This window comes from Lepidochelys kempii, chromosome 5 (assembly GCF_965140265.1).
Source record: "Lepidochelys kempii isolate rLepKem1 chromosome 5, rLepKem1.hap2, whole genome shotgun sequence".
Classification (NCBI taxonomy): domain Eukaryota; kingdom Metazoa; phylum Chordata; order Testudines; family Cheloniidae; genus Lepidochelys; species Lepidochelys kempii.
Window position 1 is genome coordinate 41,491,645 of NC_133260.1, and position 24,880 is coordinate 41,516,524.

Below are 24,880 nucleotides of genomic sequence, written 5' to 3' on the forward strand. Positions count from 1 at the left end.
GCAAAGAAAATAGTTCATTTTTCTGTTATGTCTCTATTTGAGGTATTACTGAATGAGGGAGGCAACCTAGTGATAGAGGATGTGGAAAAAGCTAATGTACTCAATGCTTTTTTTGCCTTTGTCTTCACGAACAAGGTCAGCTCCCAGACTGCTGCGCTGGGCATCACAAAATGCGGAAGAGATGGCCAGCCCTCAGTGGAGATAGAGGTGGTTAGGGACTATTTAGAAAAGCTGGACGTCCACAAGTCCATGGGGCCGGACGAGTTGCATCCGAGAGTGCTGAAGGAATTGGCGGCTGTGATTGCAGAGCCATTGGCCATTATCTTTGAAAACTCGTGGCGAATGGGGGAAGTCCCGGATGACTGGAAAAAGGCTAATGTAGTGTCAATCTTTAAAAAAGGGAAGAAGGAGGATCCTGGGAACTACAGGCCAGTCAGTCTCACCTCAGTCCCTGGAAAAATCATGAAGCAGGTCCTCAAAGAATCAATCCTGAAGCACTTGCATGAGAGGAAAGTGATCAGGAACAGCCAGCATGGATTCACCAAGGGAAGGTCATGCCTGACTAATCTAATTGCCTTTTATGATGAGATTACTGGTTCTGTGGATGAAGGGAAAGCAGTGGATGTATTGTTTCTTGACTTTAGCAAAGCTTTTGACACGGTCTCCCACAGTATTCTTGTCAGCAAGTTAAGGAAGTATGGGCTGGATGAATGCACTATAAGGTGGGTAGAAAGCTGGCTAGATTGTCGGGCTCAACGGGTAGTGATCAATGGCTCCATGTCTAGTTGGCAGCCGGTATCAAGTGGAGTGCCCCAAGGGTCGGTCCTGGGGCCGGTTTTGTTCAATATCTTCATAAATGATCTGGAGGATGGTGTGGATTGCACTCTCAGCAAATTTGCGGATGATACTAAACTGGGAGGAGTGGTAGATATGCTGGAGGGGAGGGATAGGATATAGAAGGACCTAGACAAATTGGAGGATTGGGCCAAAAGAAATCTGATGAGGTTCAATAAGGATAAGTGCAGGGTCCTGCACTTAGGATGGAAGAATCCAATGCACCGCTACAGACTAGGGACCGAATGGCTAGGCAGCAGTTCTGCGGAAAAGGACCTAGGGGTGACAGTGGACGAGAAGCTGGATATGAGTCAGCAGTGTGCCCTTGTTGCCAAGAAGGCCAATGGCATTTTGGGATGTATAAGTAGGGGCATAGCGAGCAGATCGAGGGACGTGATCGTTCCCCTCTATTCGACATTGGTGAGGCCTCATCTGGAGTACTGTGTCCAGTTTTGGGCCCCACACTACAAGAAGGATGTGGATAAATTGGAGAGAGTCCAGCGAAGGGCAACAAAAATGATTAGGGGACTGGAACACATGAGTTATGAGGAGAGGCTGAGGGAGCTGGGATTGTTTAGCCTCCAGAAGAGAAGAATGAGGGGGGATTTGATAGCTGCTTTCAACTACCTGAAAGGGGGTTCCAAAGAGGATGGCTCTAGACTGTTCTCAATGGTAGCAGATGACAGAACGAGGAGTAATGGTCTCAAGTTGCAGTGGGGGAGGTTTAGATTGGATATTAGGAAAAACTTTTTCACTAAGAGGGTGGTGAAACACTGGAATGCGTTACCTAGGGAGGTGGTAGAATCTCCTTCCTTAGAGGTTTTTAAGGTCAGGCTTGACAAAGCCCTGGCTGGGATGATTTAACTGGGAATTGGTCCTGCTTTGAGCAGGGGGTTGGACTAGATGACCTTCAGGGGTCCCTTCCAACCCTGATATTCTATGATTCTATGATTCTATTTTAGTCTCTTAGACACTGAGGTCTGCCTTGCTGGAGTCATTACTGCGGCTGCCATATTTTAACCAACAATCTTTCAGCACATGTTGAATCCTAAAACTTGTATTCTTTCTTATTGCACCACTTTTCCATCTAACAAAATTTGTGCCCACTTCTTTAAATTCATTCCTTAAGGAAAAGGTTTATACACTTGGGCCTGCATTGTAATACCCGCAGCTGCTTTTGAAAAGCTTTAAAAAGCTAGATATAGGAAACAACACAAAGCACTCTGTAATGATCGAAGGGTCTATTTGTCCTCAGATATAAGTAGCAATGTTGAGAATACACATCGAATTAATTTTCCTTGTCTACTAGGCATAATATCCATAGAAATAGTAAATGATTCCAGTATTTACTAATATTGTTAAAATGTGTGTATATGTCTGACCTTTCCCCCACTGCTAGCAGGTATATAATTACTTGGCAGGTCTTGTGATTCATTTTTGAATTGCAATAATATATTTTCCATTTTCTGTTCCTCTAACCTGTCAGGGAAGTTTTAAAAATCTCTCTTGAGACTTCAACAATTTCTGTTCTTATTTTGGAGCCAGCAGATTCAAGTAGAATAACATGCAGACTGTTCACACCAACCTGCGGCTAATAAATAATAATCTGGGTTCTTGTACATTAACCAGACATAGGCAAGTAAGCTGCAAATTTGACAAGAGCATGAAAGCTGAGGCTGTCTGCTTCTTATGATGCTCTTTCCCCAGGGGACCCCAGCCAGCTCTTTCATAGATGGCCTAGCGGGAGATAGATGCTTTTCTGGAGATTAATGGAACATCAGACCACAAGTTGAAGTGCCATGATTCAAGTACTTTTTTTCCTACCATCCCCAAACTTCCCCATCTCTCTCTATTGTTGAATAAACATTCCTACATTGACAGTACAGAATACAAGGCTTCCTGTAGAGTGATTTCCTGCATACTTACAATCTTCAAGACAGCTTCACTGCTGCCATACAGCCTCTGTTAGAAAAGACAGACGCCAGTATCCATTACTTCTTTGTATAGCTATAACACACACAGTCACAGCGAGGCCAACAGCCAAAAATAAGTCCAATTTTGCTATGCAGCAAGTACTCTGAGGGAAGGGGTTCTTTGTCAGTTTATTTCTATAGTACACACAAAAAGCTATGTCAAAAGACCATTATTAAGGTGCCAAAGTCAAGAACTCAGAAGTTAGGAAATACCAGAATTAAGGTGGCCTGTGCCATTTGTACTATCTTAGCAGTGTTTAGTTATCTTCCCTTCTGCCTGCTCCAAATACCTTTACAATGCAAATCCTTTGTCGTGGAGGGGAGGCAAAGCTGGAAACTTTTAAGTATAAATTAGAAAAAAAATGCATGACTTCGGAGGGTTCTCTGTGGTGTGGAGGAGCAGCTCTCTTGAGCTCCAGAGCCAGCCACTAATATCCATTTCCATCTGGAGTCCAGCACCACAACTGACCCCCCTAATAAAGGGACAGGTACTCCAAAAATCTCTGGCATGACAGCAGGCAAAAATTTGTCTACTGGAAGCTCTATAAGTAGCTGAAAAACAAGGAGAATGCAGGTCTCCTAGCCCCTGGACAAGACAGCTGCTGCTGAGGGGACTGAATGTATGATGGATGGCTGTGTTGGAGAAAGTTGCTGTAGACACAGTAGATATCCAGGTCACGATACCTCAATTAACTCTTCTCTGCAAGTGCTGACAGGACAGGTGAATGAAGCAGAAGGGAGAAAATGGAAGATCAGGTACAAGGGATCTCAGTCCAGGTGCAGAGAAGTCTCACAGAGTTATTGTCTCTTAAATCTTACAGTGGCAGATATTGAGGGAAGGTCTTAATGCAATAATTTGAGAATTATAGGAGTACCTGAGTGAGTAGAGAAAGGCAATACTCTAGAATTTGTTTCCTGGCTTCTTTCAGAAGTGCTCAGCCTGTCATATGATTTTAAATTTGATTTAGAGAAAGCACATAGATCCCTGGCTCCTAAGTCAGCCTCAGATGCCAAACCTCATGCACTGATTGTCAAATTGATCAAATTTACTGTAAAAGAAGACATAATGCAGCTAGCTTGTGGAAAAAAGAACTATTTTGGGGGATGTCACAAAATGAGATAATGATTTTTCAAGACTTCGCAAAAAGACATGGTTAAACAGAGATCAGCTTTAGAAGAGCAGGGGAACTTGCCAAGCACCGGGTGAACAAATATTTCATAAAGTTTCCAGCTCGGTTTCATGTCAAGCCTAGTAAGGAAGTACATCTGTTCCAAAAGCCACAAGCAGCAGAAAGTTTTTTAAATAGCCTGCAGTGAATTGAGTACCTGTTCTGTTTTATACCAAGTTTACTTCCCAGTTGTTATGTCTGCCCTACCTGCACTTATGAGCTTATCCAGTTACCATGACTCATTCACTTATTTGGGTTCTCTCTCCTGCTTCAAGCTGATACTTTATTAACTTTTGGGACATGTATATCAATTCTCATCAAATGGCTAAATGTGAAGCAGGGGAATTAAGGAAACACCTCATCCCAAATTGACCTCATGGGACCGAGCTGACTGAGGAAAGGGTATATTTAAATTGCATATTAACAATATTAAGTGCCTTTGCTTCTGCATTTGTGCTGGGGAATTAATGAAACATTTGACAACATCCCTAAATGAACATCAACACGAATGAATGATTTGTGATCATTCAAGGCCTATGTGTTAGCTGAGCACTGATGTACACCAAAGAGATCACTAGGGGGCAGTGCAGCTTCCTGTTGCTCTGTACAAATTTGAGGGCTCCAATGCCACTTCTTAAAATTGGTGCCTGTGGGAGACCCTGCTGTATCCTTACTGATGGGGGGTCCTCAAAGCCTAGCAGCTTGGGCTGGAAATCTGAGTGACAGCTCTCCTCCCTGCAAGATGTCATGGAAAGCTGCCCGGGACTGACCAATATAGCTGTACCCCCTATGGGGCAACGGAGCAGACCAGTGCAGGTTGCTGAGCTATGTGGACAGTGATTTCTGCCCTCCCTATTACCTGTTACTTTCTCCCTCTCACCCTGCTCCTGCTTGCCCTTTTTCCCTAGCCCTCTTAACTTTCTCTCCCCATGTCCTCCCTCCACCCCCCTACTTCCCCAGTCTCTTTCCCCTTGTTGCCCCTTTCCCCACCTTCTATAAGCTCAACCCCATGTATATGGACATGAAGTATAAAATGAATATAGATGAGTCACTTGTTCAGCTGAAGTATTTGTTGTATTCTTTGGTGCAGTTATTTACAGTTTGTGGGAGTAGTTAGATTTCTCCCCTGATAGCTACAGTATATGTTTACTTAATGTGGGGAAGGGAAACTGAATGTTTGGTTGTAAACTAAAAGGAGGAGGGGCTACATGGCCATGAGAAAGTAATTCTCACAACGTACAGTGTCTCATTCAGTGCAGCAAGCTCTATTACCGATACTCTGGTGTTTGGTTCAGCAACCTGCAAAGATTACCAGTTAGGGGATAATAATATCCTTGACATAGCAGGTTAAGAAATATTACATTTGTGAAATGTGAGCTCCCTTTCTATTGCCTTATAATATAGGTACTAATCTGTGGTATGGGAATAATAGGATGCCTATTAAAAATAATAATTTAAATTGTGGATATTGGTGGAGCCTCTTGCTTGGATGGTGCGTCTTCCCAGCCTGCCTCTACTGAATTGGTTTGGTTTTGTTTATAGTGTTAGATGTTGGATAATTTTTGCAATTACATTGTGCTCTACTATGCTTGGTAATAAGTAATAGTGGTAATATGTATGTTTTGTGTTTTTATGTTTTTGTTTTAACTTGTCTTTTTGTGCTCTTCCCTCTCCGGAGCCTTTTCCTCCCTATTCCCTGGAAGTCTGGCAAGTGGCAAGCATCTGGCAAGGTAATCCAAAATCTCTAGAATAAACGTCTGGGACATTTCATCCATAGACTTCCCCACCACATGGTTTTCTGTGTGGGGAGTAGGATGGGATGTAATAGAGCAAATAATACAACGGTTCCATCATCTCCATTTGCAAGAGTACTCATACAAAAATAATTCTTTACACAGCCAAATGGCCCTGAATCTTAATTCTATTTCCTAGAACGTGAAGGGTCTCAACAGTCCAGTGAAAAAGAACAAAAGTGTACTCATTGTGAATGAAAGCAAAAGGAAGACACTGCTTTTGAAGGAGACACACTTGACCACAAATGAGGTTGCTAAATTAGAGCATGACTGGGTAGGAAAAGCAGAGTCATGTGGTTTCTCATCCAGATCCAGTGGGGGAGCCAACCTCTTCCATAAAGCAGTAGCAATAACAGTGTCTGAGTGAATTTCAGATGTTCAGGGCAGATTTGTAATCCTTAAAGTCACCTAGTCACTGCTTATATTAATGGGCCTAAGCTTGATGATCCTGAAATCTTTCCTAGGTTTTTTACTAAGTTATATGGAGAACCCCATATCCCTGCTATGATTGCTGGGGATTTTAATTATCCTTTTATGGACAAATCTTGGCCTCAGGGGCATAAGCCAGCAAAACTAGAATGGCTCTGAAGTTGCACTTTAAAGATCTAGGGCTATGTGATGTCTGGAGACTCATACTTCCAATGAGTAGGAACTATTCATACTTTTCTCCAGTACATGGATCCTATTGTCCTATAGATTGTTTTGCTCCCCAGTGATATGGTTAATTCTGTAACTGACTCCTCCATTAATACAATTGCTGACTCTGTTCATGCCCCTGTAATTCTTCAAATAGCAACAGACCCAGGTGAGAAACAGCCAGGTAAATGGAGATTTAATTCTTCACATTCATTAGATCCTCATTTCAAAATATTTATTGAAAAGGGGAAGTTGGCCTGTTCCTGGAGACAAACCAACCTTCAACATCTTCTAGCAGGTTAATGTGGGAGATACTCAAGGCCTATTTGAGAGGTAGAATTATAAGTTTTGCATCAGCCAAGAAGAGACCAAAAATTTGAAAAAAAAAGTAAAAGAGCTTGATTTGTCTTAAGCTGCAGCCCCATTTCCAGATTTGCTTCAATCCCCGATTAATTGTAGATCTGAACTCAGTAAGATGTACTCAGCGCAGGCTCAATTTGCCCTATTTCTACTCAGGCAGGACGTCTGTGAATTAGGTGGAAAACCTGGCAAGCTGCTGGTTTACCACCCAAGACAAAAGAACTCTGCATGTAGAATCATGGTCTTCCATGATAACCATGGTAAATTATGTACATCACCTAAAGAACTCTTTATTAATATCATTAATTTCTGTAAAGATCTGTACAAATTGGACACAAAGCTCCCCCAACTCCCACAGGTGCTTTGGGTCTATTATTTAAAAATACTACATCACTGCAGCTCAGTGTAGAAACCTTGACACACCACTAACAGAGGATGAGTTAGTTGAGGCCATTAAGCATAAGAAGGCAGGAAAAGCCCCCCAAGCCAGATGGCTTCTCTGCCAAATTCTATAGACCCTTCCTTGACCTCCTGTCTGACAAGATGCTTAAGATGTTTCATGAGTCACTCCCAGAGTGCACCCTTCCCCCTATGCCGAGGGAAGCCCTAATATTAGTTATTACTAAACCAAGAAGAGACACTACACTATGTTCCAATTATAGGCCAATTTTACTTATTAATAGTGATGTCAACATATTGGTAAAAGTTCTGGCAATGAGACTGGAGAAGGTTTGGGGTTCTGTCGTACACCAAATCAAGTGGGATTTGTCAGAAGCTATCATGCCTCTGATAACCTTTGACAACTTATTGATATAATAGTAGTGAAATAGGATGACCCCGAACCACAAGCCATATAAGCCTTAGATGCAGAAAAAGCTTTTGATAGAGTGGGCTGGAGATATGTTTTATACCTTACAAAAATTTGTATTTTGACTCCTATTTATTTCCTGGATTCAACGGTTATATTCTCACCCAACCTCTCCCATCACAACCAACAACGTGACCTCAGATATCATCAGCCTCTTCTGGGTTACTCGGCAAGAGTGCCCACTGGTGCCATTACTTTTAGATTGGGCTCTTGAGCCCCAGCAGTAGGTATATGGGCTCATCCAGTTATCTGAGGCATTCAAATTGGTTCCATGGAGTATAAATTGATGTTATAAGCAGACAAGGCCCTCTTGTATATATCCAAGCCAAAAAACCACTATTCCAGCCTTCCTATTACTAATTCAAAAATTCAGAACAATATTTGGTGATGGCTATCATAGCTAAGATGTACCGATTTCATCCTCAGTGTCATGCAAAAGGACCTCTCTGGGGTAGCCCAGACTGGCAAACTGGGGGGTGGAAACTGTAATTTAGAAGAATTGACTGAGCAAGGGCATCATATGGATTCACTAATTAGTCAAGGAGGAGGGCTTTGTCTTATTTCTAACACTAAAGCAGCATGGGTACCTGATCTCAGTGGAGTGCAGTACTTACAACTAAAACACTTACTAACATATCAATTTGGTCCAGACGCTGTCAGACTTCCAGAGTACATCTACACACATATGGGAATAGACGTTGTGGCTCAGCCTAGAGCTTGGGCTCTGAAGGCTAAGGAGGGGATTGAGCTTCAAAGCCCGAGCTGCAACTTCAAAGTGCTGTCTACACAGCTAGTTTTAGCGTGGTGATCTGAGCCCTGTGACCCTGAGTTTGTCCACCTGGCTTGGAGGCTCACTGCCACTGACAGTGTAAACATACCCCTAAAACTACTGGTAACCTTGGAAATGCTTCATAAACTCCCCCACTATGTATGCTCTACTAATGAAGAGGAACTCCAGTGGTTTGGAGTTCTTTGTGAAAGGGTGGAAAGAGGACTTCACACAGACCTTAAAGGAACCCCAATGGCAGCACGTTACATAATGTTAAAAATGCTTCAGTGGAGCTCAGGCTACTCCTGATACAGCAAAAGATTCTATTTAATTTTAATTCTATTTAATATATATTGGACACCACACAGGTTGCATAAGAGGGGGGTCCTGTCCTCTGATGTTTGCTGCCGTTGTAATAAAGAAAAAGAACTCCCCTGATGCACATGTTATGGGACTATCCAACAGCCAGGCAGCTGTGGAAAGAGATGGACATGAATGAAAACAGTGCTTGGCTTCAGCAACCAAACCTCAGCTGAAAATTATATCTTAGGTTATGTATCTACTGTGCTGGTTCTTGAGGGCCTCAGTGATTACCAAGTACTTGATTTTACAAAAATGGAAGAGTAGACTTATATCCAGAATAGAGCAGGGTGTTCAGATCTGTTGAGTTAGCAGCAAAAGAAAAAATAGCTTATCAAAATAGAGAAAAATTATATGAATTCAAAGAAATTTGAACCCTGTTTCTTGATACATTTGGATAAGAAATGCTGAGCTATTCAAATAATGCCAGACTTCCATTCTACCTGATTGTTCTGCTTTTTCTCCTCCGGCTTCCCTCTCCCAGGCTCCTCCCCCCCCCTTTTTTTTTTGGCCTACTTGTGTATGTTTTTTTATTATTGTTGTTGTCGCTTCCACCCCAACATGTTATGTCTGTGTAATATTGTCTGGTTTTGTATTGTCTGGTCTTGCAGCTTTGACAAGTTGTAAAGATGCATGGATTTTATTGGCGATCCTGTGAAATGTGTGGGTTTTGGTAACGTATATAAGCTGTAAGACCTTTTTGTATTTTAGATTCTTGGTTTCTTTATGAAAATTAATTTAAAAAAAATCACTGAAGAGTGCATGAATTTAGCCACATAACTCACTAAGTTGAACAGGTTAATGCCTTTGGAGGCAACACCGTCAAGCAAATAAAGCACTGGACAGGGTCAGGAGTCCTGGGTCCTATTCCTACCTTTGTCATGGACTTGCTGTGTAACTTTGGTCAAGTCACTTCATTTCTGTTTGATCAGCCACATCTTTGTCTATTTAGACTGCAAGCTCTTTGGGGCAAACGTGTAGAGCGCATAAACACAATGTGGGTCCTGCTCTCGGCTGGAAACTCTAGCTGCTGCTCTGATATAAATAATAACCCTAAAGCAGTGAGCTGAAATTTTTTTATGTGCTGATTTAGTAAGAAACACAGGAACAAACATTGTAAAGATCTCAGGGAGTACTGTCAAACCCAGGCCTCAGACATGAGAACATGTTTTAATTATAGTTCAGTGGGAAGCTAAGTAATGTGGAGATACTCAGGGCTAGCTTAGGAACTGCTCTGCAGCATTTACAAAATTCACCTCAGCTTCCTGTAAATAAAAAAGGCCTTGTTTTACTAATCTCCCTGCATGTTTTATTGACCCGGTAAATGATGCTTCCAACACTCAATACTCTCTTTCTGCCAAGTGTGAGCAAATCTCGAGTTAGTCAATTAACCACTAGGAGGTGCTGTAGAAATAGTTTTCTTCTGAGACACTCCAGTCAGATCATTTGGAGTGATGGCTGTTTGTAAATTGGCGTAGGCACTCCATCTCCCTGAGCTCCATGCTCCCTGTAGCTATGCTGACAGGAAAAGCCCTCTCATCTGCAGAGATAGCCTCTTCACTTAGGAGCTACAGTGGCACAGTTGCTTGCTGTACTGTAGTGTAGACCTGCCCAGTGTATCACCGCAAATACAAGGTGGAACAGATGGCTTAGTATAAGGAGTTAATACATGTTGCAAGAGATCATTTGCGGTGGAATAGAGAGTTAACACACCTGCAGTCATAGGACAAAGGAGGATTTAGTGGATTATAAAATGTGTTCCATCTTGTATTTAGCTGTAACACTGAGTGTCTTTCCTAGACCTGAAGAAGAGATCTGTGTAAGCTTAAAAGCTTGTCTCTTTCACCTACAGAAGTTGGTCCAATAAAAGATCTCACCCACATTGTCTCACAAATATTTGTTAGCATCCCAGAGTATGAACTGATACAACCTACAGGACTTCAATGTATCAACAGCAAATAATTTTTAAATTGGTTTGGGTCTATAATAGTGACTGATAAAATAAAGTAGCTCTGCTGACTCACATTTTCATAGTAACAAGTCCAATGTCAAGTAAGGATGCTAGGTGATTTTATTACATTTAAATACTAGTTGCACAGTGATGGTGTTACTTGGAAATCAGGTTAATGAATGAAAGAATTTTTAGTCTCTGCAATCTCAATTAGATCATTTTAAGTCACTGAGAGCAAGAGAGTCATTATTTTACACTGGCATTTCAGATTGGTGTGACGCTTTGTAAAGTCAGCTAAATTTATAACAAGAACTATTTGCCCTTTTTATGGCAATTCATAGAAAGCAAACACTCATTCTTTCATCACTTCGTCCACAGATGTTCACATTTTGCCATCGGAACATACAAAAAATGTGATTCAACCACAGTTCTGTTAAAATACAAGCGAAGAACGTTTTATTACCTTAACCTCGTTCAGAATCAAGTTGTTCTAAATAAGTGAGGAAACTCTTGTACCAAGCAACTGTGAAAAACCTGTTGTAACTATTGAACTGAGAGTTTCTGAACTGTCAATCTCTGAAGTTTAAATGCCTAAATACATAATCTACACAGAAACCAATAATGCCATGGTACCATCTGCAGATCTTAATAGCCAGTTCGGTTACATTGTTACTTATATTAGTAAACTATTAGCTCCTGGACACATGGGATTAATGATAGGAATGTGTTTTACATCACAGAATGTTGTCATGCTTGTATACTCCTACCAGTCAGCTGTGCATCACTGGAGCAAGGTAGCTCTTCTTATACAAGCATTGGGTAAAGATGCAAGCAGGAGAGCAAAGAGGAGATGGGGCAGGAGTTTTGGAGGGCAAAAGAGAGGGAAGGTATAAGGGTTTTTACCCATAGTCTAGTACACACTACATTAAAAGCTGCTGTGTCAAGGAGTTAAAAGCTCCGTTTTCAGTTATACATTTATACTGAAACTAGACTAAAATATCACTGTTAATGGTAAGAAAATATCATACAAGCTATTGGTCTGATCCATAGCCCATTGAAGTCAGTGAGCTGTGGATCACACACTCACTGCAGCATGTTGACAGGTAAACATTCTGTGCATCTCTTCCATTATAGCATTCCACTTTATTTGTAAAGATTGTAAAGGTTAGGTAACATGTAAACTTAGAGTTAGTGGGACGCCCTTTCAAAAGGACATCATAGTGCATGCACTACAGTGCAAGAGGTTGAGTAAAGGGGCTGTGGCCATCCTAACTCGGACATTATGTGCCTTCACGGGTTTTCTTTCATGAAGTGCATTGTCTTTAATAGTTACTGCGGTTAATACTGGTCAGACTGGGCATGAAACTTAAACATTGGATTTGTCTAACTTTTCGAAAAAAATGTATAACCATGCAGAGTTAAACTCTGCCCTTAGATACTCACACACAGCTCTCCCTTGATTTCATTGGGAATTCTGTATGAGTATCAGAGGTCAATATTTGGCCTGTTTTAAGGTGCACTATGCGATCTTGCAAAATACATATACATACAAAAGGGTCCAATTCGAGGTGGGAGTCAAAGGGGAGTCTTTCATTTTTGTTTTTTTCCCCTCCAAAGTGAAATTTTATTCAATTTCCAGTGTCTTAAAATGAAATGGGAATATTTTACAGCTTGTCGTTATTTCAGAATTTATCCTTAACAACAGTCTATTGACACAACCTAAGGAAACAGTGAATTAGATTCATAGAGTTACATCTCTAAGATTGCAGTGTGCCCCGGTGGAATAGTACAGGCAAAGCAAGGGTAGAATCAGCACTCCATGTCTGTACACAGACTTCTGCCAGCTATATTGGTCAGGAGTGTGAAGAGGTGTAGACATGGTCTTATGGTACTATTCTGCTAGGCACTTCAAGAAATACCATAGAATAGATACTTGGATTAAAAAGGAAAGAATTGAGCTTAATGGGACAATTGTGTGCATGCATCATGGAGCGAATACACCACAAAGCTTCTGTGATATAAATTCAGAGTGATCTAGTTTCTGTATTGTATGTCCATCACAATAATAAAAATTCTAAATTACAGGTAAGTGTGTACCATGCACAGTACAAGAGCCTTACACATTGAAGTTCCTGGCATAATTCCTTTTCCATCATGCATTTTGGATTAATAACAAATATCTTAAAATAGTATATAAAAGCCTTTGATAGCTTATAATTTAGATAAAAAAAAACACCTCACTGAAATCATGGTATCTTTTTCTGTGTAAACTGTATTTTACTTCAAGTTTTAGGAGCATTGGAAGGATGGATTACTTAACTGATGTGCTATGATCTCATTATCCTATTTCAGTGGTTTTCAACCTGTGGTCCATGGACCTGAGGGGTCTGCAGACTATGTCTAAGATTTCCAAATGGGTCCACACCTCTTTGAAATTTTTTAGGGGCCCGCAAATGAAGAAAGGTTGAAAATCACTGCTCTGTTTGAAAACTGGTATGAGAAAGAAGGACAAACTGTGAGAGAAAAGAGAAGTACAATACATGTGAGGAGAAATAAGCACTTAAATACACTGAACTCTCCTTGGGAAAGAAGAGAGAACGGGTCAAAGGCAAGTTTGGAAGGGGAGCATATCATCCCCATGCTAGCCCTATGGAGATTCCCTAGAAAATATAACAGTTTTTACTGTTTTCCCCCCATTATTGTTTCCATTGAGACACCCACTCATTCTTCAGAGATCCAGGGGCAGCCACAGCCAAGGGAGTCCCTGGCATTGCATCATAGGGTCATGATGCCAGGGAACAGCAGTTGGGAAGGGGTGGTAGACCAGTACAGAGCCTCCACCATATTCCAATGCTATCTTGGATTTGAGGGTAGACCCCAGGGCCTAACTCACTGGTTTAAGCCTATGACCAAGACGTTCTTCAGAGCCTTTATTATTAACAGACTCCCAGTTATTTTTCAAGTGATTTGGCAGGCATCCTGAATTTCAAGGAGGTCTTCATGAATCGGTTAGGATCCAACAATATTACTGGTAGCCAACAGCTCCTTTGAGCCAAAGAGAGCATGGTACCACTCATACTGCCAAAACTGTACAAGACTGCCTTTGTGCTGACAAAAAAGAAAACATTACAGGCACTGTACGTCTGTCCTTGGGAAGAGGAAATAACAATCCTTGTTTTAAAACCATAGCACTTTAAAGTAATGGTAAAATTAATCAACACCAGATTATAACACTACTTTGTATTTCTATAGCACCAGTGACAAGTTGGATTGCTTTCAAGAGCAATCCTATTTCATAGAAAGGTGATAAGTGTGTGATATGAAAGTTGTGTATTGTGTAATGGGGCTGGTATAATTCGCTGCTCTTTCCAATACAGTTAGTAAAATAGCCAAGAGGACCAGACAGATAAGCAATTAAGGTTTTGCATTGAGGTCTCTGATAAGACAATGACAAATTATCTGGAAAAATGGGTAAACAGTGAGATGACAAAGTTTGCAGATGATACAAAATTACTCAAGATAGTTAAGTCCAAAGCTGACTATGAATAGTTAAAATGGGATCTCACAAAACCGGGTGACTGGGTAACAAAATGGCAGAGGAAATTCAAGATTGATCCATGCAAAGTAATGCATATTGGGTAACTATATACATACAATATGATGGGGTCTAAATTAGCTGTTATCACTCAAGGAAGAAATCCTGGAGGCATTGTGGATAGTTCTCTGAAAACAGTCACTCAATATGCAGTGTCAGTCCCCCCCCCTCCGCTCCCCTCCCCCCCCAAAAAAGGCTAATAATGTTAGGAACCAATAGGAAAAGGATAAATAAGACAGTAAATATCATAATGCCATTATATAAATCCATGGTATGACCACACCTTGAATACTGCATGCAGTTCTGGCCACCCCATCTCAAAAAAGACATATTAGAAATGGAAAAGGTACAGAGAAGGGCAACAAAAATGATTTAAGGTATGGAAGTTTTCATATGAGAAGAGATTAAAAAGACTGGGAGTATTCAGCTTGGAAAAGAAATGACTAAGGGGGGGATATGATTGAGGTCTATAAAATCATGACTGGTGTGGAGAAAGTGAATAAGGAAGTCTTATTTACCCCTTCATATAACACAAGAACCATGGGTCACCCAATGAAATTAATAGGCAGCAGGTTTAAAAAGAAACCAAAAGAAGTACTTCACACAGCTAACCTGTGGGACTTGTTGCCAGGGCTGTTGTGAAGGATAACACTATAACAAGGTTCAAAAAACTAATTAAATACATTCATGGAGGAGGATAGGTCCATCAATGGCTATTAGCCAAGATGGTCAGGGATGCAACCCCATGCTCTGGGTGTCCTAAAGCCTCTGACAGCCAGAAGCTGGGAGTGGACGACAAGAAATGGATCACTTGATAATTGCCCCGTTCTCGTGATTCCCTCTGAAGCACCTGGCATTGGCCTCCGTTTGAAGAGAGAATACTAGGCTAGATGGACCATTGGTCTGACCCAGTGTGGCCATTCTTATGTTCTAACTGGGATGTACAATTGGGAGGAGGTTATACTAAAGCTAAAGCCCAGAAGGAGATCACCCAGGAGGAGGGTTTGATTGACTCTTCATTAAGCGGCGGGTCAGGAGGGAAGAGAGAGATGGAGCAGCACTTTAGTCTGGAGTTCAAAAGGAGCCTCCATGAGAGGTGAGAAGTGGAGCTGTTCCCTGTGGCCAAGGATACCTGAGGTGAGTGAGAGGTTTAAAAAAATGGAAGTTTGATTCTCAGGATCTCTAGCAGACTGCCAGGCTGAGAACATGCAAACAGCTTTGATGACCTGAGAGGCTGGATGATGGAAATAAACAAGCAATTTCTTCTATACTGTAATTACACAGATGAGGTTTAGCTAGGTGATTTCTGGACAAGTTTGAAGATTAGATAGGCATTCAGACCACAGATTTTGTTTTTAATATTCATTTCTTTCTCTTCGTGATAAACCTTCCTTAGTAAGAGCTTTTTGGTCATAGATTGTTTGGGCAAATTCATGAGATCCATTCAGAAAGGTAAATAAACTTGAACTTCTGAGGAAGGTGTCTGGAACCCAACTCTGAAATTTCTCAGTTCAAATGGCACACACAAAAGAAATCCATCCCATCAGATGCCTGGTGCCAGGGCTACATTGCATACCACGGAGTAGGATGACCAGATAGCAAGTATGAAAAATCAGGACAGGGGGTGGAGGGGTAATAGGCACCTATATAAGACAAAGCCCTGAATATCAGGACTGTCCCTATAAAATCAGGACATCTAGTCATCCCTACCACAGAGGAATTGCCTAAGGGCCATGGACTAAAACCTTGTCAGGGCACCAGCTAATTCCATCAATCCTAACTTCTTTGCAGTCACCATCACCATGGTCCAGGCCCAACATCTCCCTCTCTCCCACACAAAAAACCTGACTACCAGCCCTCAACCACTCAGCTCTAACACCTCCTTTTATTTCCTTGTAGTAAGTATGAATCACAAACTTGGTGCAGATTTGGAATCTGCTGCATTTTGGGTTGTGAATCTTGGCAGGTGTGTAGTGCTATTAAAACTTGTCATGTATAGAACTGCACATTTTGTCCTACTTTTTCAGCACAGCATACTACTACTAACTAGGATACGTGCATTGTGCTGTCTATTGATGTGAGAGGTTTTGAAGTCGTTTTCAATAGATGCGCTACAGTTCGCTGTTTTTTATTCCATGTTGTCCTTTGGTCCCTGGCACAGATTTTACACAGTTAAGCAAAATGTTTAGTTCCACACTCCTCTCTTTGACCTCACTCCCGCTGCTGCTGCTTGGCATAAGTAGTGCAGTGGCCAAGCAGCAGAGCTCTCATTAGCAGATAGACAAGTTGCCATCCATTCCCTGCCCTGCTCGCTTTTCACGTTGAGTTTGTGTTCATAACTCTCTGCACTGGTGCTGTGCATGACCAAGTCCAAAACACCACATTTTAGTCTCTGTATAAGCAGTGTTTAAATAACAGGGATATGTTTTGTTTTGTCTTAACATTTTAAAGGAAAAGAGCCTTGTGCAACACCCAGGATCCTAGACAATAAAATGGAGGAGAGTTCAGAAGTACCTATTTTAGAAGACACATCATCTTCACCAATAGATATTCAACAGCATTCATGGCAGGTTTCCACCGATATTGAAAACACTGAAAGGTATGTGTAGCCTTTATTCCTAAATACTGGAATTTACGTCTAATGCTTTATTCAGCCTTTCCCACATAGGCAATCAATATTGTTAATTGTATCAGTACATTAAAAAGGCATTTTAACATTTCTTCAGAACTTAATGTACATGACAGTAACTTCCAAATCAGTGGGTACAAAGATGGGCCAGAAGTGAAATATTTGATTTAGCTGAGTACTACTGAATGCCACTGTCAAAGCACGAAGGAGAAGAAACTACAGAGATAAATGGGCCTACTTGCAGAACAGCGATAATAAGACTTATTTTCATTTTAATTTTAACCAGGCCTCTGCTTTTGTATCCCAAATTACCTGGACTCCATTTTTGCACTTGCCAGTCAGGTATTTAAATATCCAATTGACATCAGTTGTGCATGCCAATAATTCTGAACATGTGGAAATAAACAAGTATATACCAAACTGAACTCCTTTCATCCTCTGGCTATCCAGGTGCAAGTTGAAACTTCTGTGGCCCTTTAAAAAAAAAAAAAAGTAAGAGATAACCCTGGTGGTCATTTCTGGTCTTACTAAAACTGATCTATTATCTAAGGCTTTTTGTGAGTTACCACTGAGAGCATGAGGGCTACCATATTTCCTTGTATATAACCAAAATCTGTTCTATTAAAAGGGGAGCTGAATAAAACTGAACTATAGGAAAGACCGTTGCACTGCTCTGTTTAGGAACCATATTGTAGTATCAGTGGTATCCAAATGAATGAGGCAAGATCATGCTGTCTTTCAAACCAAAAATCCTTTAGTGCAGCCTGAGCCCTCACACAGTTTCTCTTTCACTTTACAAACCGTGAGCCACTTTCAAAACACACATACCTGTAACCCTGCTATGGGAGAGAGGAAACCCATTGTCATAGCAGTGGGGATTATTTAGTCTGTTTTCTCGCCTTTAACATTTTGGGCAAATCCCATGCACTCGAGAGGGGTTAGGTTGACATGCTGGATGGAATGTTCTCTTCATCCACAGAACGGGAACTGATACAACACACATGGTCCCTACAGTCATTTTTTTACTACTTTTTCAATGCTGCCTTTGTGCTTGGTACTGTCCCAGATACAAAGCACAAAGAGTCACTGTCGCAAAGCACTTACGGTCTAAGTGTTTGCCACCTGGGGGCAAAAGGGTAGCGCAGCCAACACTGATGCTGATCAATGCTGCGTACAGTGCATCTCTCCACGAGGAATTGGACTGAACCCACCAACTCATTTTATAAAGACCACTCAAGATCCAGGAAATGTTAATTATGTCATCATCCTAGGCTAAATTTGAACCAGAAAGCTGCCAATTACAATCAAATCAACCCTCCACTTCCTCATTAAATCTGAGGGCATATTCCTCTTGTAACAAAAATAAAGAATTAGACTGGCTTTTATATTGGAACCAACTACTTGTCCAATAGATAGATCCAAAAGAGCTCATTAGTCCCACTTTAAGTTTATTATCTTTCATTATTTCAGTGTATTGTACTATTCCTACAACCCCCAAAAGCAGAAAATAGGTTATTTAAAGTCTCCATTCTATCTGTTTTACTTTTAATTTCCACAGAGACATGAGAGAAATGAAAAATCTTTTAAGCAAACTCAGGGAGACTATGCCTTTACCATTGAAAAATCAAGGTGAGTCTTGCTTTTTCTGTATCTAATGTAAATTAAGGCATTCAAGTGTTTTGGCTCAGTTTATATCAGAAAAATCTAATTTTTTTCTAGATATTATAAAAAAATATTCTGAGTAAGTCCTGGCCCCACTGATGTCAATGACAGAACTTCCACTGACTTAGAATCATAGAATATCAGGGTTGGAAGGGACCTCAGGAGGTCATCTAGTCCAAACCCCTGCTCAAAGCAGGACCAATCCCCAACTAAATCATCCCAGCCAGGGCTTTGTCAAGCCTGACCTTAAAAACTTCATAGGAAGGAGATTCCACCACCTCCCTAGGTAAAGCATTCCGGTGTTTCACCACCCTCCTAATGAAAAAGTTTTTCCTAATATCCAACCTAAACCTCCCCCACTGCAACTTGAGACCATTACTCCTTGTTCTGTCATCTGCTACCACTGAGAACAGTCTAGATCCATCCTCTTTGGAACCCCCTTTCAGGTAGTTGAAAGCAACTATCAAATCCCCCCTCATTCTTCTCTTCCGCAGACTAAACATCCCCAGTTCCCTCAGCCTTTCCTCATAACTCATGTGTTCCAGTCCCCTAATGATTTTTGTTGCCCTCCGCTGGACTCTTTCCAATTTTTCCACATCCTTCTTGTAGCGTGGGGCCCAAAACTGGACACAGTACTCTAGATGAGGTCTCACCAATGTCGAATAGAGGGGAACAATCTCATCCCTCGATCTGCTGGCAATGCTCCTACTTATACATCCCAAAATGCCATTGGCCTTCTTGGCAACAACAGCACACTGTTGACTCATATCCAGCTTCTCCTCCACTGTAACCCCTAGGTCCTTTTCTGCAGAACTGCTGCCTAGCCATTCGGTCCCTAGTCTGTAGCGGTGCATGGGATTCTTCCATCCTAAGTGCAGGACTCTCTGCACTTGTCCTTGTTGAACCTCATCAGATTTCTTTTGGCCCAATCCTCAAATTTGTCTAGGTCCCTCTGTATCATATCCCTACCCTCCAGCATATCTACCTCTCCTCCCAGTTTAGTGTCATCTGCAAACTTGCTGAGGGTGCAATGCACACCATCCTCCAGATCATTTATGAAGATATTGAACAAAACCGGCCCCAGGACCGACCCTTGGGGCTCTCCACTTGATACTGGCTGCCAACTAGACATGGAGCCATTGATCACTACTCGTTGAGCCCAACAATCTAGCCAACTTTCTATCCACCTTATAGTCCATTCATTCAGCCCATACTTCTTTAACTTGCTGGCAAGAATACTGTGGGAGACCGTCCAGAGGGCAAGGATTTCACTCAGTAGGGTTAGCCGAGCATCCTCTAAAGCTAGTATATTTTGGAAATTAAGAACTAAGTTATGTCTCTGCTGAGCAGAGCTGTACTGGAGAAAGGGAAGAGGCATAATAAAATTTTATTATAAATTTTTCAGATGACACCAAGCTCAGAGGGGTTGCAAGCGCTTAGGAAGGAAGGATTAGAATTAAAAATGACTGTGACAAATTGGAGAACTGGTCTAAATTCAACCAGATGAAATTCAATATAGACAAGTACAAAGTTCTTCACTTAGGAAGGAAAATGCACAGCTACAAAAATGGGAAGTAAATGGCTAGTGGTAGTACTTCTGAAAAAGGATCTGGGGTAATAGTGGATCACAAATTGAATACCGGTCAACAATGTGATGCAGCTGTGAAAAAGGTTAATAGCATTCTAGATGTATTAATAGCAGTGTAGTCTGTAAGACATGTGAGGTAATTGACCTGCTCTACTCTGCACTGGTAAGGTGTCAGCTGGAGTTCTGTGTCCAATTCTGGGAGCCACACTTTAGGAAAGATGTAGTTAAACCTGAGAGAGAGAGTCCAAAGGAGAGCAACAAAAATTTAAGAAGTTTATAAAACCTGACCTGTGGGGAAAGCTTCAAAAAAACTGGGCAGGATTAGTTTTGAGAAAGAAAAAAAAAAAAAAAAAAAGACTGAGGGGGGACCTGATAACAATCTTCAAAGTCTGCTCTAAAGAGGACTGTGATCATTTGTCCCATGTCCACTGAAGGCAGAACAAGTAGTAATGGGCTTAATCTGTAGCAAAGGAGATTTAGGTTAGATATTAGGAAGAACTTTATAACAATAAAGGTAGTTGAGCTTTGGAATAGGCTTCCAAGGGAGGTTGTGGAATCCCCATCTTTGGAGGTTTTTAAAAACAGGTTGGATAAATACCTGTCAGGGGATGGTCTCTGGACACTCTCCAATTTGTCCTAAAAAATTAAAAGCTAGGGCATATTCTTTATCATATATTATATTAGTATTTCTATAATGCTGTCAGTGTACATGGCAGCCTACAACAAATAAAGTGTGCTAAGCATAACAGGTCCTTGTCCCAAGGAGCTAACAGTTTAAAGGCACAGCAGTTATGAGAGAAACACAGAATGGGGAGAATACATTGCGCTCCTGAAGTTTCATGGAATGGAGGGGATTGCAAAGAGTTTGGAAGGAGGGGAGGAAGAAATCTCAGTGTGCATTATATAGAAGGTCATTCCAGGTAAACAGGCACAAAGTCTGGAATGGGGCACAAAGAGAAAGAAGAAGGTGAACATAGCAAAGGAAAGACCTACGCAGTGGAAGAGAAGAAACTTGAACTCAGTGCAGAAGAGAGGAAGACAGTTCAGAGTTCCAAGGATGAATCCTTCCTCTGCATTCCGGCCCCGTTATATTGTTCTGGGTAATCCTTCTGACAGGTGGAGTTGGCAGCAAGAAGGGCCAGGTTCAATGTCTAGGGATTTCTCATACCACCACAAAATAAAACCGGCTCAAGTCCCCACCTAGTAATCTGGGGAAACTAAACACTGCGTTTGGGCGCCTCTCAAAGGCAATCCTTCCCCACTCGCAAGCACTGAGTCTGTGTAAAACAAAATAAAACTTTTATTAAAAGGGGAACCAACGTTAATTTGGGAAAACACCAGAACCGCAATTCAAAAGCATGTGATCACAGGCAAACATCCACCCCCCAGAGTGTGTTGGACAGTGTCCTTTGCCTCAGTTTCTCACTTTGCGGTGTGAAAGTCCAACAAACAGATGTCCCTTAACACAGCACTCCCCTCACCTGCCACTGTACCCTACTCACCGTTGGCTGTCCTTGGTTAGCAAAGACCCAGAGTTCAGAGGTACGTTCACATGGTTCAACTCCCACCCCTGGGAGCAGGGAGACATCGAGCAATGCCTCTGCTTCTGCTCTACAACTGGCTCGTAGCTGTCGCTCTCTCTCTGCCACCGTTGCTTCTCCCGCAACGTCACATTCTGAGGTTCTGCCACTTAACCCAGCTCTTAATGATTTCAGCAGGTAACAGGGAACCTCACAGCCAATTCGGTCTCTGTATTGTCTCTCCCTGTCCCCAACAATGTCTACGGCTTAGCCCCTAGACCTGTTCAGCAATAATATCATCTCTAGGACTCACCAGCCAGAAACAAAGACTGGTCTCAATTGAGACCAATCAGCTCTATCATTAAATGCTAGACTCTTGGCAGCATCCACACCACCACATAGAAACACCTATCCCCACCCTCTCATCTTCATGGGGATGTGGCATCCCTACTCCCTGCTTAGCAAGTGAGGTTCAGTTTAGGGTGACTCCCTCAATCGGGGGGGTCACATGGTAAGCACAGTTTTGGTGCCTTTTACTCATATAATAAGGTTAATACTTCATCTTCATTACCCCTGCATTCAAATCCTTGAGTGATTTGCAACCCGAAACCAACCAAAATTGATCATTTTGGCAAAGTAGCTCCATCTGCTGCACACGTAAGCAGAGTAGGCATGTCTGTGCAAATATGGTCTGCTCCTGAAGTCTTTTCCCCCAGCTCATCACAGGGGAGAGCTCATTCAGGTTCTCCTTACACTCTGCATAGATGGACTGAAGATCTCTGGTAAACGCACCAGAGGCTTTTAGGGCTGTACATCAGGCAGACATACTTTTAAGTAGCCCAGAGACTGCTCTGAACGATGTTGGGGGCCAGACCCAAGATCAAGGAGATACAAATGGCTCTTTTGATGCTCCCATAAACATACACCATCTATGTTCAGAGCTTACTGCCCACTTCTGGGAACTGAGGTCTCAAGCAGCGATGATAATACTTAGTAGTGATATAGAACTTTACGCCTTCAAAGTATTCTAAGATCTTTAATTAAAACTGCATTTTGGATTCATCAAAGAGGAAAAATAAGGGAGAGAAGAAGACCCAAAAGGAGGAGATATAGTTAATTACCAGGGTACGAGCTAATAACTTTAATGACCAGATGTGAAATTAAGAGTGTGGTTGTAAAAAAAGTTGTGAGATGATTTGATAGTGTTGAATGAATGAATCCTTACAGGACCTGAGCCTGCTCAGAGTGAAATCAATGAGAGTTTTGCCGCTGAGTTCACTGAAGTCAGGGTGGGCTCAAAATTACTAGTCTTTTCAAGCTTAGTATAATGCTGCTAAACTTTCAGCTTTGCTTGCAGTCTGATTGAAGAAGTGTTCAGATACCCAAATGTATTGTGCATGTGCAGTGGGTGAAATTTAAGAAGAAAGAGAATGTATTCTCTCAAAGGAATCATGCATGCAAGACAAAATCCATTTCTTACCCTTGTTATTACAGCTGCATATGCAGCACTCTTCCTGCAACTAGCATGTGTGATATAATCATTCTCTTCTGAGGTGGATATCAGTGCTGCCCTTTGGATCACCTACCAGGGGGTCCAGTAATATTTTGGACAGCAACCTATCCTCTTCCCTGCCAGGATACCGCCATTATGCACTCAGGCCCCCAAAGGGGCTTGGGCACTGCAACACCTGGCTTTAAACTTTTAGGTGCCTCGCCACCCAGGAGAATCCACAAACCCTGAGGGAGGCAACCAGGCTGCTTATGCAATGTCTGGGGAGACTTAGACACCTAAGAGAGGGATCCACAAAAGCCAGCATGCTAGGTGGGGAGCCACCTAAGTTAGCCAATAGAAGATGCCAAAGAAGAGGTGTGTCTTAAGCCTCACCCCATTCAATGAGTTAGACACCTAAGTATGTGATGGAGGGAGGCACCTATCTCCACTTGGGATTCAAAGCTGTGAAACTTCTGGAGACAGGTGCCTAAGGAGTTTCTTGCAAGATCCTCTCATATGCAGACATCAGAGCTCGGTGTCTAGGTACGGTAACCAGAGGATAGACTCTGTATCCAGAGAGGTGAGGCATGGTAAGCAGCCCTCCAGATGTCGAGATGGGCAGTCTTTCAACAGATGAGTTATTGTCTGCAACACTGCCCCACCATCACAATCTGGAGAGGAAACCAGGCCAAGCTGGTGCCCAACCATGGCAACTCTGTACCCTCCTGAGACTAGCCCATCAAGCCTGGTCCAAGATCTACAATCAAGTGGACAAGGGCGCAGATGCAACAACAGGCTCCTCAGTTTACTTAGTGTGTTAGGTTCTCTTGTAGAGTAGAGGCATCAATGGGAAAGACGGTCATTTTCAGCTCCCTTCTGGAGCTGATTGTTCAGCTTGGGGAGCAAGTCTATGCCTTCATGTGGCACCCCCCTGTCAGTAGCAAAAAGCAAAGCAAAAGTAGACAAAAATGCAAAAAATCTGAACTCTTACAAGAACGGCAATGGCACACACCTAACTCCACACAAGACAGCCAGAAGAGGGGGTAGAAAGGAGAGGGCAGCAGGAATGACCTTTCTTGTAACCTTTAGCCCATTAGTTAGGGAACTCACCCAGGAGGTGGGGAGCCCTAGTTCAGTTCTCCCATGTGCCTCATGTGGAGAAGACAGGTGAATGCCCTAACCACTGGACCATAGAGTCATTCTTTCTCTCTGGTCCAGTGTGTATTTATTTATACACCATGGAACAGCTTTCAACAGGAGAGCACCATATCAGAGTATCCCATAGAGCAGTGGCTAGCACCCTCATCTGTGAGGTGGGACACTCAGGTTCAAATCCCTTCTCCACATCATGCAGAGGCGGGAATTGAACTGGGGTCTTCCATGTTCTGAGTGAGTACCCTAACCAATGGGCGAAAGGTTATAAGGAAGGCTGCTGCTGCTTCTCTCCACTCCACCAGACTATTTTGTGTGGAGTTAGGTGTGCTCATAGCACACCAGCCCCCACAGGGCAGATAGCAATTCATAAGAACGGCTATACTGGGTCAGACCAAAGGTCCATCTAGCCCAGTATCCTGTCTTCTGACACTAGCCAGTGTCAGATGCCCCAGATGGAATGAACAGAACAGGTAATCATCAAGTGATCCATTCCCTGTCACCCATTCCCAGCTTCTGGCAAACAGAG

At 42.1% G+C, this 24,880-nt stretch overlaps 1 protein-coding gene across 2 annotated transcripts in view; it reads left to right on the top strand.

Moving 5' to 3' along the window:
• The window catches only part of RGS7BP (regulator of G protein signaling 7 binding protein), a 79,276-nt gene that overhangs the window by 51,392 nt on the left and 3,004 nt on the right, over positions 1-24,880 (top strand). Inside the window, exons 4-5 of one of the 2 annotated variants that reach the window (XM_073346193.1) lie at positions 16,760-16,907; positions 18,496-18,566. In XM_073346193.1, the coding sequence (XP_073202294.1) occupies positions 16,760-16,907; positions 18,496-18,566 (219 nt within the window). Of the gene's footprint in view, positions 1-16,759; positions 16,908-18,495; positions 18,571-24,880 lie in introns of those variants that run through there. The other variant, XM_073346194.1, reaches the window with a different exon arrangement.